The sequence below is a fragment of the Episyrphus balteatus genome, chromosome 4 (genome assembly GCF_945859705.1).
Source record: "Episyrphus balteatus chromosome 4, idEpiBalt1.1, whole genome shotgun sequence".
In the NCBI taxonomy this organism is placed as follows: domain Eukaryota; kingdom Metazoa; phylum Arthropoda; class Insecta; order Diptera; family Syrphidae; genus Episyrphus; species Episyrphus balteatus.
Window position 1 is genome coordinate 51,788,595 of NC_079137.1, and position 18,120 is coordinate 51,806,714.

The window sequence follows — 18,120 nt, forward strand, 5'->3', positions numbered from 1 at the left end:
TGGCCCAGAACCCTCTAGTCTATACTACTCTTCAAAAACGAACGACTTTATACGAGAATAGATTTTCTCCAAATTTCTGAACTAGAAACTGCTAAATGCGAAAAACATTTTTCGAAATGATCAGTATTTTAAGAGTTTGGACCCAATATTTTATCTTCGATATATGTCGAAAACCTGACCCAAGTTTTAAAAACGGTTGAAACCACTAAATTCAGCACACCCAAATTAACTACAATCGATGTGTCTGCTCTCTGCTCAGAGGTGCACATTGAGTTGCCGGGGCCCCGGGACAATATTAATTTTTAGGGGCCCCTCTGATATTAAGGTACCATTTCGATATAGAAAGTTTTTTTAAAAAAGGAACGTCGCTTTCAAGACAAAGAGGCATAAGACGAAATTTGTCGTTTTTTGAGTTTAGAGCACAGAAATGATTAAAAAAAACGCAATTTTTCTGTGTAATCAGCGCTTTTCTACTTCTTCTAGTTCCCAAGTTATGAAAAAGTACCTCCATTAATTTGTACAAGTATCCTTGTCATTTTGTAGACATTAATGGCATTTCTTTAGTTATGTAGTTCTCGTACATAGGATTGGTTTTGTGTTTTAGAAGAAAATGGCACAACTAAGAAAATGTCAAATAAAAAAGAACAACCCGGTAAGACTTTTTCATCATTTCGGCTTTTTTGTCGTATTATACTGTTTGTAATTCCGGTTCTATAACTGAGTTAAAAAGATGAATTCAAATAAGCTTTTATTTATGTTTTTCTTATATGCTAGAAAAATCGTATTTTGTGTACCTTTTTCGTTATTAAATAAATAAAATTGACTCAAAACAATATAATATTTTTAAATGTTTAGTTTTGTCTTTTTATAACGTGCAAAACGGTACTTTTTCATAGAGTCAGAAAAAAAAAAACAATTTCGAAAATAGTTCTATTTTTACGAAAAACGGCATAACTCCAAACTATTTTTTTTAATATTGCGTTTTCTATAAAACTTAGGATACCATCTCATAGCAAAAAACTTTTGAGTTTATATAACTTTTGAGTTTTGTTTTTTATTAACAACAAAAATCATTTTTTAATGATTCAAAAAACTTTAAATGTCTCTCCTGAAAATTAGCAAATTCTGACTTATGCCACTTTGCCTTGCGACGCACAGTGGGAAAAAAGTGGAAAAAACTCATTGGTGTGAAAGCTGGATTTTTGTATATGTTGGATGTTTTTCTTACAGTTATTATGTTGTAGAATCAGGATGTGAAAGCATTTCTTTCAAAAAAAATTTCTAGATTTAGAAATTTGTATTCAAAGTTGAAAAATTATGAAAACTGATGTAAATATGAGTATTTTTTAAATGGTATAAAATCAGTTAAATTTTGACTTTTCAAAAAAATTTTTTTTGTAAATATATTAAAAATAAACTGTTTAACAATATCAGTTACAAGTTTAGCGGAAAAAAATTTTTTTCGATTTTTCATTTTAAGAATACTTATAATTTTCCGGAATTTTCAGTTCAAAGATTGTTTTAACTACTTCCTCTGTTTCCCTCTGTGGGCGGACTCATATCATATGATAGTGTTGAATCTCAGCAACATTTGGCACCAAAAATCTCATCCTAGTTCGTCCTAATAAACTTTTTAGAGCAATTTGAAGATAAGCAAATGTGAAAAAACGTATTTTCTAAAAAAGCAGATTGTAATAAAAAATGGAAAGATTTTTTTAAAAATCATGTGTTTTAATATGTATTTTTATCCGATGAATTCAAATCTAACGTTAGTTTGAAAATACCTACATATAAAAAAAAAATATCGAAAAATACATAAAAAATGGACGGTTTTCAACGTTTTGTGCAATTTATTTAAAATTTTCTGGGGTACGAATATTAGATTCACAGCCGTTTCCTGAAACTTAAGCATTTATGTTCTAAATAAACTCTTATGTGGCAGTTTACGCAGAGGAAAAAGTAGAGAATAGGAGCTTATGTGCAACTTAAATTATTTAAGTTTCGTTTCAGCAAATGGCCCTCAGAGCACAAAAAACTAATATAAAGATATGACTAAAATTAAAATTCAGTCTAATTTTTCATATAATTTTCTCTCTATTATATCTCAAACCCAAACCGTTAGAATTTTGATCGAATGATTTTTCTTTGTTTAAGAAGCTTTTTTAAGTTGATGCAAATTAACAACTGTTATCTTTCTAGTCAATGGTGATGATTATTCAAAGTTTCGATTGAATTCAGCGTGAACATTGGTTTATAAAAATGTCTGTTTTGTTTTCAATTTCGCGATCAGTTTTAGCTGAATTAATCATTAAAAAAGAAGAATCATTTTGAATTGATATCTTAAAATGTAGTTAGTGGGTTCGGCTTCATATATCATAAAGGAGATAATGACGGTATAATTTATATGGTAGATATACCATGCCAAACAACTCAAGATATCTCAGGCAGTAAAAAAGATATCGAAAAGATTTAAACAGGTCTTCAAAGAAGGAAATCAGTTATTATATAAACCGTTAGTAAATATGTTCAGACAATTTTACTTATATAAAAGAATAAGGTCCGAAATAGTAAAAAAAAAACTTTTTTTGCATTTTCTAACGTTAATATTTCAAAAACAGGAGCTGATTAATTTTTTATGACTTTGGATTTGAGTTAAAAACATCGAAACCCTTCAGAAAAGTATATTTTGGTTACTGCAAGTCACGTTGTCTTCGTTAAATTTCATACAAAATTACTAGTTTTCAACTTTTTTCAACTTAAATAGCCATTTTTCACTTTAGTGGGCGGGGCAGTGGGCGGAAATTACTGGTGTTGATGTATCTTCATATTTCCTATCATTCCTGAAAATTTCATCAAAAACGGTCCAGTAGTTTAGATTTTACGGAGTTTTTTCCATTCTCCCATACAAGGTTCCCCACTGTGCGACGTTGTATACGCCATTCTCTTTTTTTTTTTGGGGCCCCAGAAGTATTATTTGTTGGTCGCTTAGATTATTTTAGTAGCATTTTTTGGGGCCCCTGAGGTATTATTTTTTCTACTTTATTTAAAATAACAGGCGAAAAATGCAATTTTCTCACAAATTACCTTCAAACACAAAAAAAATATATGAACACAACGGCAACACCTACAATATTTAAATATACATTTTTAAAAAGTTAGAAGCTTATTCATATTTGTAAAATTAAAACTATGTAAACTGAAGAAAGTATTTTTGAAAAAATGGTAATTAAAGTCAGATTTTTGAAAAAAATTTAACATGACTTTAAAGTATTTTCAATTAATGACGTTTGACAAAAAGATCATCAAAATCAGAGCTGTTCGGTCAGGTTCCCTTGTTCCCTAATAATTTGATTAGTTACTCCGCTGTGAGGCTATAAACACGCTAATATTTCTAATCAAATGAATGAAAAACAACAAATCGAAAATGTTCGATCATATTTAAAAAAGTTTTTTTTTTACTCTATAGTACTCGCAGCGTAAGCAAAGTGCTCACATTGATTTTAAAATAATGTTTTTTTCTTAAATAAAAGTGTTTTAATACTATAAATTTTGTATCATAAATCCTTAGCTAAGAGTCTCTGAAGAATTATTTCTGTTAACAAACAGGTTTTTATAGGTACCCAATAAACAACTATAAAAAATCATTAAATTTAGTTCAAATTTTACTCTGATTTAACTGATAAAAATTTTCGATCCCTCTCTCCACACAAAACAAAAAATCCATAACTCCCTTCTGCATAATTAAACAATTTTCCAAAAACCTCTTCATTTCTAACAAATTCAACTCATATTATCATAAAACATAAAAAAAAAAGTATATTAATACGAAAAAAAAAGCAATCCACAGAGATTAAGTGACATGTCAACGTCTTTAAATAACATCAAATTCACCGTTTTACATTGTATAATTGCCGTATTAACCCCAAACAAATGGTAAATGCTTTCTAACCCCCAAGTACCACTCATCCAAAACCAAAAAAAAAAGTTTTCTTTATAAAAAAAATAAAAATATAAAAATGTAAAAAAAAAGTCCAACGAACTTTCCCACTTAAATTTCCCTTAGCCTTAATGGGTTCATAACCCGAAAGTAAGGTTCCGTTGTGCGAGGTAGAAAAACGGATAATAATTCTCACGATGTCTCACAGAACAGAGAGAGAGTCCAGTTAAATAATAAAAAATCAAGCAAAAAGCAAAAAAAAAAAAAATCAGAATAAAACTTCAGGCATCAACTTACCAAAAAAAACAACAACAACCTACAACAACAACAAAAAACAGCAATAAAAATCTCTAAACCAACACCCCCTCTTAAAGAGGGGGAGAACTTATATTCACCCACCAAAACTTTGCTATTTAGCCTTAACTCTGAATAAATGAAAAGCCAGGACATACAAAAAAACCAAACATTTGCATTAGCCTACCTTTCCAATGGGAAAGGTCCTTTTTCTTCCACTCGCCACTCTACTCCACTGTCAGGATATTATTCTACTCTCTACCTCCTTTACACTTATTTCGTACTTTCTCTACACCACCCAAACCTTACCAGCTAATGTGTGTTGTTTGTTCGTCCTTTTTTTTTTTTTGATTTTTTTGTTTAATATTTTTATTATTCGTAAACAACCCACAAAAAGATCCTCTCGCGCCATCGCCATCTCGCCAGGGTGAGTGGCCTTGCCTTGCTTTGCAACATTATTATCATTAACTCGCCCCTCTTTGTGTTTTTCTACTCCTCGATGTTACTTTACATAGTCCTGAGTCCTGATCCTGGGCAAGCAAAGCTCGAACAAAATTATAAAAATAATATTTTTGTTTGGCTGTTTGCTGAATGCTAACCCTTGCCTTTTGTAATCGGATAAAGCTATTTAACTCTGTTTGCCTTTTTTTTTTGTACTTCTTCTTCTTCTTCCACTCGAAGTGCAAAATATCCTTTCGCCTTATTCCACCACAGGCTATTACTGAGGGGTGGCGATATGGCGAAGTTGTTGTGTCGGTCGCCCCAAAAAACAACCTCCATTCCACACTAGCACAAGTCGTCAGAGTACAACACAGAGTAGTAGCTCAGAGCGAAATTAAATTATAAATTCATACGTATAGGTGTATAGCAATAAGCCGGTAAAGCAGGTGCGGGGTAGGGTGTAAGTCGCAAAGACGGGCGGAAGGACCGTCACCGTCTCTGAGAAAAAGCTTAACAATGAAAAAGGATGCTGTTTGTCGACGAAGCTGCGCTCGCTGGCTAGCTTGCATCAAATGATACTACACAGAGTAAATGCTGAGAATGTGATATGGAAGCTGCAGAGTAGGATTTACTCTTCATTACTCTGCCTTCGCAGACGAAACAGGGTGGTCTTAAGAAATCAAAAAAAAAAAAAGTATCCTGTCCAGTGATTAATAGCCTTACCATGTAAAAGTACTGACTCTTCTTAGCCTGATATAGTCCCGTTATAGCGCGGTACCTTTATATTTTTTTTTTAATACCGGAAAATTAAAGGGCTGATTATTCTGATTAAATTTTTTGTGTTGTTTGGGTTTTTATTATTATTATTTTTTTTTTTTCAGTTGTGTTCATTATTTTGAATTGAGTAATATTGTTCGGTACAGAGTGAATGCGCTCTGCTATTATGTGGGTCATTTAATTATGGCCGTTTAAGGTTGTCCGCGAAATCATGAAATCGCGGAAGCCCTTCAGCTGTCTCACAGTCGTGTGTATGAATGCAAAGAGAGAAGCCAAATTAAAGTGCGTACCGTAGCGTTCTAGAGTTCTGATGATCAAAAAAAAAAAACAGAAACAAAAATTAAAAGCTGAATGTTTCTGTTGCTGTTTGGTCGTGTGTGCTGGTGCGGCGGTGTTCTGTTTCAAATTAAAGTGCAAGAGTGTATTATTTCAGAAATTGTTGGAATACCGGTAAAAATTGGGGGAGCGAGAGGAGGGTGTTGACGACGACGTTCGTGTGGATTGGCGATAAAGGAAAATTGGAAAATTTAAATATTGGGTCTGTTATTCCGCCGGATCTTTGGGTTATTTTAAGTGTATTCAGAATCCAATTAATGCTCGACTGGGAGAGGATAAAAAAGGCAATGCTTGAAAATAAAGCAAAAAAAAAAACATGTAAGTTATTACGTTCCTTTATTATAAAGGAGGGCATGTGTATTGGCGAATCATTTTTCACACATATTTTCAACACAACGAGAGTGTGTGTGGAGATGACCTTAAATATTTTTTTTTTGTGCATTATACAGGGTGTTTTGTGTTGAAGTTTGTAAGGGCTTATTTTAAGCCTAGGTTAGGTTAGGTTAGGTTAGGTTAGGTTAGGTTAGGTTAAGTTAGGTTAGGTTAGGTTAGGTTAGGTTAGGTTAGGTTAGGTTAGGTTAGGTTAGGTTAGGTTAGGTTAGGTTAGGTTAGGTTAGGTTAGGTTAGGTTAGGTTAGGTTAGGTTAGGTTAGGTTAGGTTAGGTTAGGTTAGGTTAGGTTAGGTTAGGTTAGGTTAGGTTAGGTTAGGTTAGGTTAGGTTAGGTTAGGTTAGGTTAGGTTAGGTTAGGTTAGGTTAGGTTAGGTTAGGTTAGGTTAGGTTAGGTTAGGTTAGGTTAGGTTAGGTTAGGTTAGGTTAGGTTAGGTTAGGTTAGGTTAGGTTAGGTTAGGTTAGGTTAGGTTAGGTTAGGTTAGGTTAGGTTAGGTTAGGTTAGGTTAGGTTAGGTTAGGTTAGGTTAGGTTAGGTTAGGTTAGGTTAGGTTAGGTTAGGTTAGGTTAGGTTAGGTTAGGTTAGGTTAGGTTAGGTTAGGTTAGGTTAGGTTAGGTTAGGTTAGGTTAGGTTAGGTTAGGTTAGGTTAGGTTAGGTTAGGTTAGGTTAGGTTAGGTTAGGTTAGGTTAGGTTAGGTTAGGTTAGGTTAGGTTAGGTTAGGTTAGGTTAGGTTAGGTTAGGTTAGGTTAGGTTAGGTTAGGTTAGGTTAGGTTAGGTTAGGTTAGGTTAGGTTAGGTTAGGTTAGGTTAGGTTAGGTTAGGTTAGGTTAGGTTAGGTTAGGTTAGGTTAGGTTAGGTTAGGTTAGGTTAGGTTAGGTTAGGTTAGGTTAGGTTGTGTTACGTAACGTTTCATTAAGTTACGTTATGTAACGCTTCTTTATGATTGTTTTTGAAATTAAGTCATTATTAAATAACATATAACCAAAACTATCCCAAGAAACAGATTCATTGAAATTGCTCCAAACGTTTTTTTTTCACATCAATTGTGTGCTCAGAAAGTTCAAACACACAACACCCTGTTTGCCAATATGCGAACGTTATCCTCATTCTTTCTGTACTATTTTTAAAAATTAATTTCAATACATTTTTGCAGACGTTATTAAGTTTAATGGAGTTTATGTGTAGGTATATAATATGCGAAATATTATATGAAATGGACTATCATATATGAAAAATACAATGTCGGTAGAAAGATGAAAAATTGCAACGACTTAAAGCTTAAAAAAAGACACACAAAGGCTATAATATGAATGTATACTGTTTAATATTAATTGACTCATAAAGTCATGATGTTACCTAATTATAAAAATATCTGTTCGAATTTTATCACTTTTTGAACAAAGAAATGAAGAAAAATCAAAATTTGGATTTGATGGTTCAAGAAAGCCAAATTTTTATTTAAATTTCATCCACAGTACCTACTATGAAAGGAAAAAATTTAAGCGATACCCTCTTTCTCTTTAAAGATATAAATTTCAAGACTGCGCTAAGGAATTTATTAAAACACTTTTTTGCCTACACTATTCCCTTAAAACCTTTGAAAACGATATCCAGGCAATACTGTTACGGGTGGGAAAAAAGAATCGATGTTGAGGGAGGGAATTTCCTTCTTAATTTTGTACAGTAAATGTTCGTAGCTTATTTAATAGACAGCGAATTAAAATAATGATTTCCTTTATACAAAAATTGAGTTATAATTGTCACGGGTGGTACGACCTGTTGTCACGGGTGGGGTGGGAAATATTCAAATTGCTCTGAAAGAAGATAGTGGTTTTTAATTATTAAAACAAATAAAAAAAAACCAATGATGTGATTTCAGTAAAAACGACTAAAGATTTGCATATAATTTCCTTCTTATTACGTTTGAAAATACCTTTGTATTATGAGGATGGAATTGTCTTTTTTGCACCTTAGTGCTTCCTTATATCTGTGTTTTCATTCTAAAACTATTCATACATTCATTGGACTTAATGCATTTACAAGCACATACAAAATTAATACTAACCCTCTCATTTGAAAAAAAAACCTCAACTAACATGTTCATATTATGTTCACCATCCATATGGGACACGGAGTTAAAATGATGTTGTCCAAAGGACAAAACTCAATGAGGATAAAGCTTGTAGTTATCTACATCAAAAAAACATATCCCATAACAGCACACAGGTGTAGCGGTCACAGATATGCCCGCAACAATTATATTGTTAGTTTGTTTTCAAAATAAACTGGGTATGATACCCGGTAAAGCTGTGAAAGGTAGTAAAGGTATTTTAGAAGTGGTTCTAATTGGATTTTCATTGCGCTCTTGTCAAAAATGCATATATTCTTCTTTTCGTAATATAGAATTACCTGACTACAAGGATTAAAAAAAACAAAAAAAAATAGTCAAAATCATTGAGAGGATGGCTCAAAAATCGTTTCTTATAAACAAATAATTACCCGACTTAGAGAGAAATAGGTCAATAGGATGCTATTGATTTTTTTTTTTTCAATTAACTGTCCACTTTTCAACAAATACCTAAATATTTAAATAAATTCCTAAACGCTCAAAATTATGCAGTTTTTGTTATATTTAATGTCACACTGCAACACAAATATACCCAATTTTGGAAAACAACGCTAAAACATTTTCGTGGCTCTAAATTATGCATCCACTTAAATATGTAAAAAGTTTATATATTTTGAACTGATCAGGTTATACCTAGTTCGTCAAAAATGTTACACTCACTGCGAAAAATCCTTAATGCAGATGTAAAATACTTACCCATCCACCATCAGTAACCACCTCTATAAGCTTCATTCAGAATTACCCACTTTCATACCCACTTTCATTTCAGCCAATCCCCTCTCAGCCCTTACCCTTGACTCGATATAATTCACAAAAAGGCAAAAACCAAATTCGATCGATTGCGTCATTATGGAACGATTTTAAGTATTTCTGGTTGGCTTTATCCAAACTTTGGTTTCGAACTGGGGCTATAACGAGAGTTCTACCTGCAAGCCTTGCAACACTCTCTCTTTATACCATTTTAGCCGGATGATAGTGATACAGTGTAATGCGGTTTCGGTCGAATAGCTTTCGATTCTAAATTAACCCGAGTGCTACAACGATGAGTCTATATGTGTGTTCCACAGAGTTGATGAATGGGATTAGGGGATATGACGCTGTGTGGCGGACCTTTTTCTAATTTGGGGAATGAGAATTTTATATACCCCAACTATATAGGGTGTGTCTATATTTGTGTTGGGAATATACAAAAGGGGATTTTCAATGATAGTGTGGTGGTAGAGATATTGGGAATTGGGTTTGAGGGCCTTAATTTGCCAATGAAATTTTCAATTTAGACAAGAGGCTTAGGACATTTTTGTGTTATTCGGGGTTTTACTACCGTTAATGGGGGAAATGTATGTATGTGGGTGAGTAAAGTCGGATTTTACGGACTACAAAACATTTGTGACATTATTTTGAGTTCGAAATGTTGTGTGTGCTTGTTTTTCATTTAGTAAAATAGTTGAATTATATAAATACTTTACCCATACCCAATTTTATGGGGGTACCCTCTCTCACCTATTATATTATAGAGGTGGAAATTTCAATTAATTTTTTTTTTGGGACACAACACAACATAGAGTCATAATCTAACCCAAAGTATCTCTGAGTCAAATTTAAATTATTTTGTGGTAATGATAATAATGATGATGGGCTTGATGAGTTTGTTTTGGTGGAAAAAAGGGTAACATTTTGAGTGCAAGGATTTATTTACAAATAGGTATAAGACTTAGAATAATCAGTATAAAAGGGTTATAAATTCTGTTATTTTATCAAATTGATGCTTAAATTTAAATTAATAAATTCGCATCAAGAGATTTTATTAATAAAAACAGCATCGATTAAAGGTTGGAAAAGGTTTTTCAATTTTATACAAGAAAATGATTAAATCTAGCCTTTTTGTTGAACCATTAAAAAGTTATAAAATTCCAAACTCAAAAACACAATTATTTCCATGTAAATCATATGGGAAATAGAAATTTGCGATGCGGCGGTACTTAATGTTAATATTAAGGGCTGAGACTTTAACATTATTTTTTTTCGTCATTTCCAACAATATTTTCGGTATTACTTTGAACAAAAAATTTTTTTTTGAATCAGTCTACTCTCCTATGCATGTCCCGTACATGTCCCATGTATGTCCCGGATATGTCCCATGCATGTCTCGTACATGTCCCGTGCATGTCCCAGACCTGTCTGGGGCATGTCCAATGCATGTCCCGGACATGTCCCATGTATGTCCCGGACATGTCCCATGTATGTCCCGGACATGTCCCATGTATGTCCCGGACATGTCCCGGGCATGTCCCATGCATGCCCCGGAAATGTACATATGTATGTCCCGGACATGTCCCATGTATGTCCCGGACATGTCCCGGGCATGTCCCATGTATGTCCCGGACTTGTCCCGGACATGGCCCGGACTTGTCCCGGACATGGCCCGGACATGTCCCATACATGTCCCATACATGTCCCGTACATGTCCTCTACATGTCCCGAACATGTCCTGGATATTTCTGGAACATGTCCAGGATATGCTCGGGACATGTCCGGTACAAGCATGAGACATGTCCGGTACATGTCCGGGACATGTTCATGCATGTCCTTGACGGCTTGTTGAGGCTTTTTTTATTATTTTCTATACTTTAAGTAAGATTACTTATAGTTGATGCATTTACAGCTGGAGTGGTATGTTAGCCTTTGTGATGAAGAATAACTTACGATTTACATGACTCTTTGAATCAATAAATTTTAAGTAATTTGTACCATCGCTTCATTAAATAAAAACTATTCCTTTTTGTTAGAAGACAATAAACCCCAGACCCCACAACACAAAATGGGATTGACTAATCCTGCATTCAATTCTTGAGTAGTGCACATACTAATGCTGATGACCACAGTAACACCGTATGTCCAAAACTCAGATATTAAGGGAATTTTAAAATTAAATGACAAATGAGTTTAACAATTACTTTAATTAGGATTGTAGTTTTTTAAATTATTACATTTTTCAGCACTGCAGTCGACTCGTTATTCGAGTCTTTTATGGTAATTTCAAAGTGACTGTTCATACAATACGAAGTTTTAATATTTTCGACGCGAAAAATTGATGTAGATTTATTATTTCATTTGGAAGACATTATAGAAGAACAACGATAAGTTACCCTAAGACCACAAAAATAAAAACAAAAAAAAAAAAAAAAACATTAACGTAAAAAAAATGGTAGACATCATTAAATTTTTAAAGCTTCATATTAACTTCGATTATGTGTTGATAAACCAATCATTGAATAATATGTACATATAAACATCAAAATAATTTAAAACGAAATTAAACGTGCGTGCAAGCCTCCACAGGATTAAATAGTTTACAAAATTCATAATGTAATGAAATATGAATAAATCAAATTAAAATGTCATCATTTGCCTTCCATATATTTACATGCAACAAGGATATAAATACAAGTGTAAGCAAAACGCATTTTACATTTCAGTGAAACAAATTCAAAATGATTGTTCCAAATTCATATATTTCGGTTTTAATAAATTTTATTGGTAAGCTTGAAGAACGAGAAAAAAAGGAATACAAAATGAAATTACTTTTAACACTTCATTAAGTTATTTCAAACTTTTTTTTCAATTCCTACCAATTAAATATAATATTTTTGTCTTTATTTTCAGTTCAAACTTATCACTATGATGCAACTAGTTTGTGTGTAATTTTTAATGAAAATTTTCCATTCACTCTGCATCAATCGGAATCTAGCAATTATGTGGCCGTAAGGAGTCTCTATAGACCCTCACTCAATGAAGATAAGGAGATTCCTTTTGATCAATTGGATGTGTTGTCGAAATTCGAAGAAAAGTTAAAGGAATCAATTGAATATACTCATTGTGAGGTAAGCGAGAAATAAGAGACTACCGAAATTGTTCCTGATTTTATACTATACAGAGCATAAGGAATTTAGAAGCTTGTATACACTGAAAGTCATTTAGTCATTTCTGAGAAAATATCTACAATTAAATTTCTTAGTGGGAGAAAGTTAAAGGTGGACCTATATTGAATTCAAATTAGTGATTTTACTATTTGAGCTGGTTGTCAGGGAATATTCTTGAAAATTCAAAATTTTGCTTGCTATGACAAATGAGTAATTTAGTTTTTAGAAACACTAATAATTTTAACAACAATAAGTTGATTTAAGCCAGTTTGGATAATTAAAACTACAGCTCGGTAGGTAACAAATTACGTGTCTAGTTTAATTAGATGACTGAAAACTAGAACCATGAAATCTTTGGAATAAATATTGAAAGTAACGTTCTAAAGTAGGTAACGCAAAAAAGATGCACTCTTTTGGCTTTTGCGTTTTCGAAGGAGGGGTGAACATTAATTTATAAAAAACTGGTAACAGGTCTAGAGTACACAGCCCGGCTATCACATAGTGATTCATTTGTATTGTTTTGGTGTAAATTAATTTTTTTCAACAAAAATTACATCAAAGAATGATTAATGTATTCCAAAATTCTGTATTTTAAAATTCTGTAAATTCAAAATTCTGTATTCTAAAATTCTGTAAACACAAAATTCTGTAAACACAAAATTCTGTATTCCAAAATTCTGTACTCCAAAATTCTGTAAATGATAAAAATAAAATTGTTTTGATATGAAAAAAGTGCGCACTTTTTTCATTATCAAAACTATTTTTCTTTTATCATTTACAGAATTTTGGAGTACAGATTTTTGATATTTTCTATGCAGAACCTTGAAGCAGTTTGCGTTCGAGTTTAAGTTAAGTGTTATGAGATAATCGTGATATAAAATGAATTCAGAAAAATGGAAAATATTAAATTATTAAAACCTAATAAAGGAAAGGATAAATTGTGTGTCGATGGTTTTATGTTTAATAACGAAGAAAGAACAACTTACAAAAAAAAAAAAACATGGAAAATGAAATATTTTTTTAATGAAAAATCTCGGAAAATTTTTCGGAAAATAGGGTAATTAACTCAAATTAGTCATGCACTTAATAACTCCATTTGAATTTTGTCGAAAAAAATTGAATTTTTTGAGAAAAATGAAATTCAAGCCAGCAGAACATGAAAATCTCGGAAAACTTATCGGAAAATGGAGCGCTTAATTCAAATTATTCGAACATTCAATTATTTATGTCCAATTTTTTCGAAAAAGTGGAATTTTTTGAAAAAAAAACAAATTCAAGTTAGTAGAACATGAATTTGTATGGAAATTGAAAATATTTTTTTTTTTTTATGGAAAATCTCGGAATTTTTTTTCGAAAATTAGGTAGGTATTTAACTCAAAGCACTTAATTATTCAAGATAATTAAAAAAAAATTTTTTTTTTGGAATTTTTGTTTGGTACCTAAATATTAATCCAAACCCGAATTTTTTACTAACAGTTTAAGGCATTTTCTGGTAATTGCTCTGTTAACTTTAAATCGAGTTAGCAGAACATTAACATTTTCCAAAAGTAGGGGAGCACTTGATATAATTTTGGGGTACTTGCTCTGCTTACTTGAGGGACATGTTTTAATGTAGAGATTTAGAATTACAGAATTTTTAAAAGCAGAATAATGGATTTGCAGAATTTTGAAAAACAGAATTTTGGATTTACAGAATTTTGAAATACAGAATAATAGAAAAGCAGAATAATGGAATACAGAATTATGTTCATACAGAATTTTTTCTTCAGATACAGAATTTTGGTCATACAGAATTTTACGAACAAAATTTGAAGCAAATCCTTTCAGTGGTTCAATTCAAATTGTAGTTTGAAATAAAACAGACAGACAGAATTGCCAGATCCACTTAAAAAGCTATAAATGAAGCCAAACAAGAAATACACGAAGAAAAAAGACAAGCGGAAACCTTATTAAATTAAGCGGATTTCTGCATTTAATTAAATCTGCTTGATTCCTTGAATGTGCAAAATTAAAAATCCTCTTAATTTAAGCATAGAATCATCATATTTTTAAGAGAAAACATTTTAATAAAAAAAAGTCATAAGTTTTAAATTTTTTTTCTGTCGTATTTTTAAGATTAAAATTCACATTAAAGTGAAATGAAGCTCACCTTAAAATTAACAAAATTGAAGCGGATTCCACTTATTTTATTATTAAAAGGGTGGGATTAAAGGTGAGTATCATCTTATTTTAAGGTGCATATAAATGTGAATCTGAAGCAAAACAAAATTTCAAAATTCTTTAAAAATGCGTTTTTTGTGATATTTTTGACTTGGTTTTATTGAAAATTTTTTTTTTTTTTTGTTTTATTTTGCCGAAAAAAATCTTATAATAATTTTATAGAAGGTACAATTTTAATTTTCCTACATTTCTGTATATTAAATTTTCTTATACGCCCAAAAACTGATTTAGTTGTTATAATTTGGCGAACTAAAAATGTTGTTTGGTTACAATGGACCCCAAGTGCAATTATACTTTTTGTGTAGATTTATTACCATTAAACTCGAAAATTATATCATATCTGAACTGAAGAACAAGTACCTGAAAGCTTCAAAATGTTAAGTCCAATGAACCAAAACATTTGGAAAAGTAGTTCTTTGCCCTGAAAATTTCGTTATATTTGGTTAAATTGCGGTCATACTGGGGTTTATATTAACTTGAATGGTAGCGATTACTCTTGATAGCTACTTTATATGTGTTGCCTTAGCCTTACAAAAATTACTTAAAAAGTATTTAATTTTGGATTTTGACAAAAAATCTTACGAAAAAAATGAATTTTAAAATTTTTTTTAAATCATTTGATTTTTTATCATTTTCAGAGTTTCATTGCATTTGAAGAGGAAATTATGATATTCGTTGGATCTTTTATGAAATCAGTATTGCATTCAAAATGGCGCTCATTAAAAAATAAATTTCTATTTGCTTACACTAAAGACAGATTTAAAGATACATCAGAATTTGAGCAACCATTTTTTAAGGGTAAGCTTTCAATAGGTACATCAATTTAAAAATAAAAATTATTTTTAAACTTACAGATCTTATCAATATTCTTCTAATTGAAATTGAAAATGAAACAATATTCAATTTGAAAACAAACAAATTTGTTGGAAGTCGAAAAAATCATCCCGAAGAATTAATACTTTTAGATCGATATTATGGTGAAACAAATACATTTGAATTTGGCAATAATAATTTGTATCCCGATAGGATTAAGGATTTGAAAGGTCGTGAATTAGTTTCAGCTGTATTTGCTTATGAACCATTTGCAATTCTTAAAAATGTAAGTTTTTATTACTACTTTATTTCTAAAAAAAAAATAACATTAATGAAATATTGCTACGAAAGGCTACCGAAAAAAATCATTTCATGGATGTCAAATATGGAAATGAAGATCCTTCGAAAACTCTTCTTTATGATGGAACTGATGCACAAATTCTATTTCAATTATGTCGATTGTACAATTGTACAATTCAACTTGATACAAGTATGTTAATTGAGAGATTTTTATAGAAATATCTAAGTTTTCAGTTATTTTTATTAATATAGGTGAAGAAGAAGAATGGGGATTTGTTTATGAAAACTATACTGCTGATGGTGCCTTGGGACTTGTTTTTAACAGAAAAGCTGATATTAGTATGATGGCTATGTATATGTGGTAAGTTCGAGAAACTCGAAATAATTATTGTAAATCTACTACTAAATCTACTACTAATTCTACTACTAAATCTACTACTAATTCTACTACTAATTCTAATACTATTTATACTACTAATTCGACTACTAATTCTTCTACTACTACTATGACTTAGTCTACTACAATGATAACTTTGACCTTTGGGACAATTGGTATTAGTACTGAGACTTATTAGTATTGGAACTGGAACTTGTAGATTCTAGAACTGGTGCTGGTAGTGGTACTGTGACTGGTACCATTACTGGAAACAGCACTGGCGTGGGTACTATTCCTGCTACTAATAGTACAGTTGGTACAAAAATCTATTAGTGTCAAAAATTCCTTCAATTTTGTATATACACTTCTATTACATTTTTCTCAATCTTAATAATATTTCCTCTGTTTTCTCTCTGCTTTACTGATTGCGTATTCTTCTTTGCTCTTTTTAATATTCATGAAGGCTATATGAATCCTTAAGTCTTTAAATCTGTAAGTTTCTAACTTTCTTAACGGTGTTGAATTCCAAAATTCGTGTTAAGTTCGCTGATTTTAATAAAATTCTTCCAAACGCTAGGTATGACAACTATCTACATTTAGATATGTCAAGCGTTCTATCTAGATCTGGAGTAACTTGTCTAGTACCAGCACCAAGGTATGAAATCAACTTTACCTTTCAAGAGTTAATAAACAATTTTTAATTGATTTTTTTCTTTAAGACGTGTCATAAGTTGGTTACTACCATTAGAACCATTTCATTGGATTCTTTGGATTGGAATTGTTGGCTGTTTGATTTTGGAAACAATTGGTCTTCTAGTAACTTGTTGGGCTGATAGAACAGAAAATGTTTCATTAACTGAAAGTACACATTTTGGTTATGTGACAAGTTTGAAATTATTTGTTTCACAAGGTTCAGATTATTTGCCATCATCGGTTTCGGTTAGAATTGTCTTATTTTCATGCTACATGATTGATATTATCATAACGAGTATTTATAGTGGAGGATTGGCAAGTATTTTAACAATACCAACGTGAGTTATTAAATATTTTATTTTGATTGAATAATAATTTTTAAAATATGAAGAAAGTTTGGAAGAGGTTGCTGATAGTGTTGAACGTTTGGCTAAGTTCAAACTTATTTGGACTGCTACCGCATACAATTGGATATTGACTATTAATGGTTCTGATATGGTAAAAACTTCATTTTTAGTCAAAATTTAAATTTTTCAAATTTTGAAGTGTTTTTCCAGGAATTAATAAATCAAGTTTTGCAAAATTTTCGAGTTTATAGTGCTGAAGAAATCAAAGGAAATCGAGAATTGGCAAAGTCTATTGGTTTTACTATCGAAAGACTTGATTTTGGTAAAATCTTTTCATATTTTAAGAATTTTTTTGTTTCTATTTTTTGTTAATTTTAAGGTCACTTTGCAATACCCGATCATTTGGACCAAGAACTTATTGATGGTTTAAAATTGATGATTGATGATATTTACTATCAATATTGTGTTGCTTTTGTACCAAGATCATGGGCACTTTTGGAAAAATTTGACAATGTTATGATGATGATGCATTCAAGTGGTTTGACTCAATATCTTGAATGGAAGGTTGATAAGTTTTAATTTTTTTATTTTCTGTATGAATTTTTAATAGGTTATATGTTTTTAGGTTGTTGCTGATCATATGAATGAAAATTTACAAAAACAAGTCGAATCATCAGCTAAAACAAATTTTGACAGTGTTGGCCCGGTAAAATTAGGAATGGAAAATTTTGCTGGAATTATAATTGTTTTGATCGTTGGAATATTTATCAGTACTTTAGCTTTTGTTGGAGAAATTATACATTTTCGTTATTACTATAAGAAAATTGTATCTGATCGAGAATAGAAAATTGATTACTTGATTAATTTAATTTTGATTTAATATTTGCGTTTCTTTGAAAATTGTTATAAATGCACTTGCACTTGCACTGTGTGGTTTATATTTAATTAGTTCAAAAATAGAAGCAAAAAAATATAATTTGTTTGAAATTGCAATTTGGAAGTTTTTTTTTAAACATGAATCAACTTAAACGAATGGGTGGATTCACTTCAAATTTGGCATGTAGCAAGTTTTGTAGATTACAAATTTTGTAGTACCCAAAATGACGTTATTTTCCATATACCTAGGTACTAATTTTTGAAATGTAAAATTTT

General features: G+C 31.2%; 1 protein-coding gene across 1 annotated transcript; it reads left to right on the forward strand.

The window, feature by feature from the left end:
• Nucleotides 1-11,785: 11,785 nt before the first annotated feature.
• LOC129918968 (uncharacterized) lies at nucleotides 11,786-17,850 on the forward strand. The gene is made up of 12 exons (XM_055999735.1): nucleotides 11,786-11,836; nucleotides 11,963-12,180; nucleotides 15,078-15,237; nucleotides 15,294-15,538; nucleotides 15,604-15,742; nucleotides 15,805-15,913; nucleotides 16,506-16,583; nucleotides 16,648-16,959; nucleotides 17,017-17,119; nucleotides 17,179-17,290; nucleotides 17,348-17,532; nucleotides 17,594-17,850. The coding sequence occupies exons 1-12, from the start codon at nucleotides 11,791-11,793 to the stop codon at nucleotides 17,810-17,812; spliced, it is 1,926 nt and encodes a 641-aa protein (XP_055855710.1). The 5' UTR covers nucleotides 11,786-11,790; the 3' UTR covers nucleotides 17,813-17,850.
• The last annotated feature ends 270 nt before the right edge of the window (nucleotides 17,851-18,120 follow it).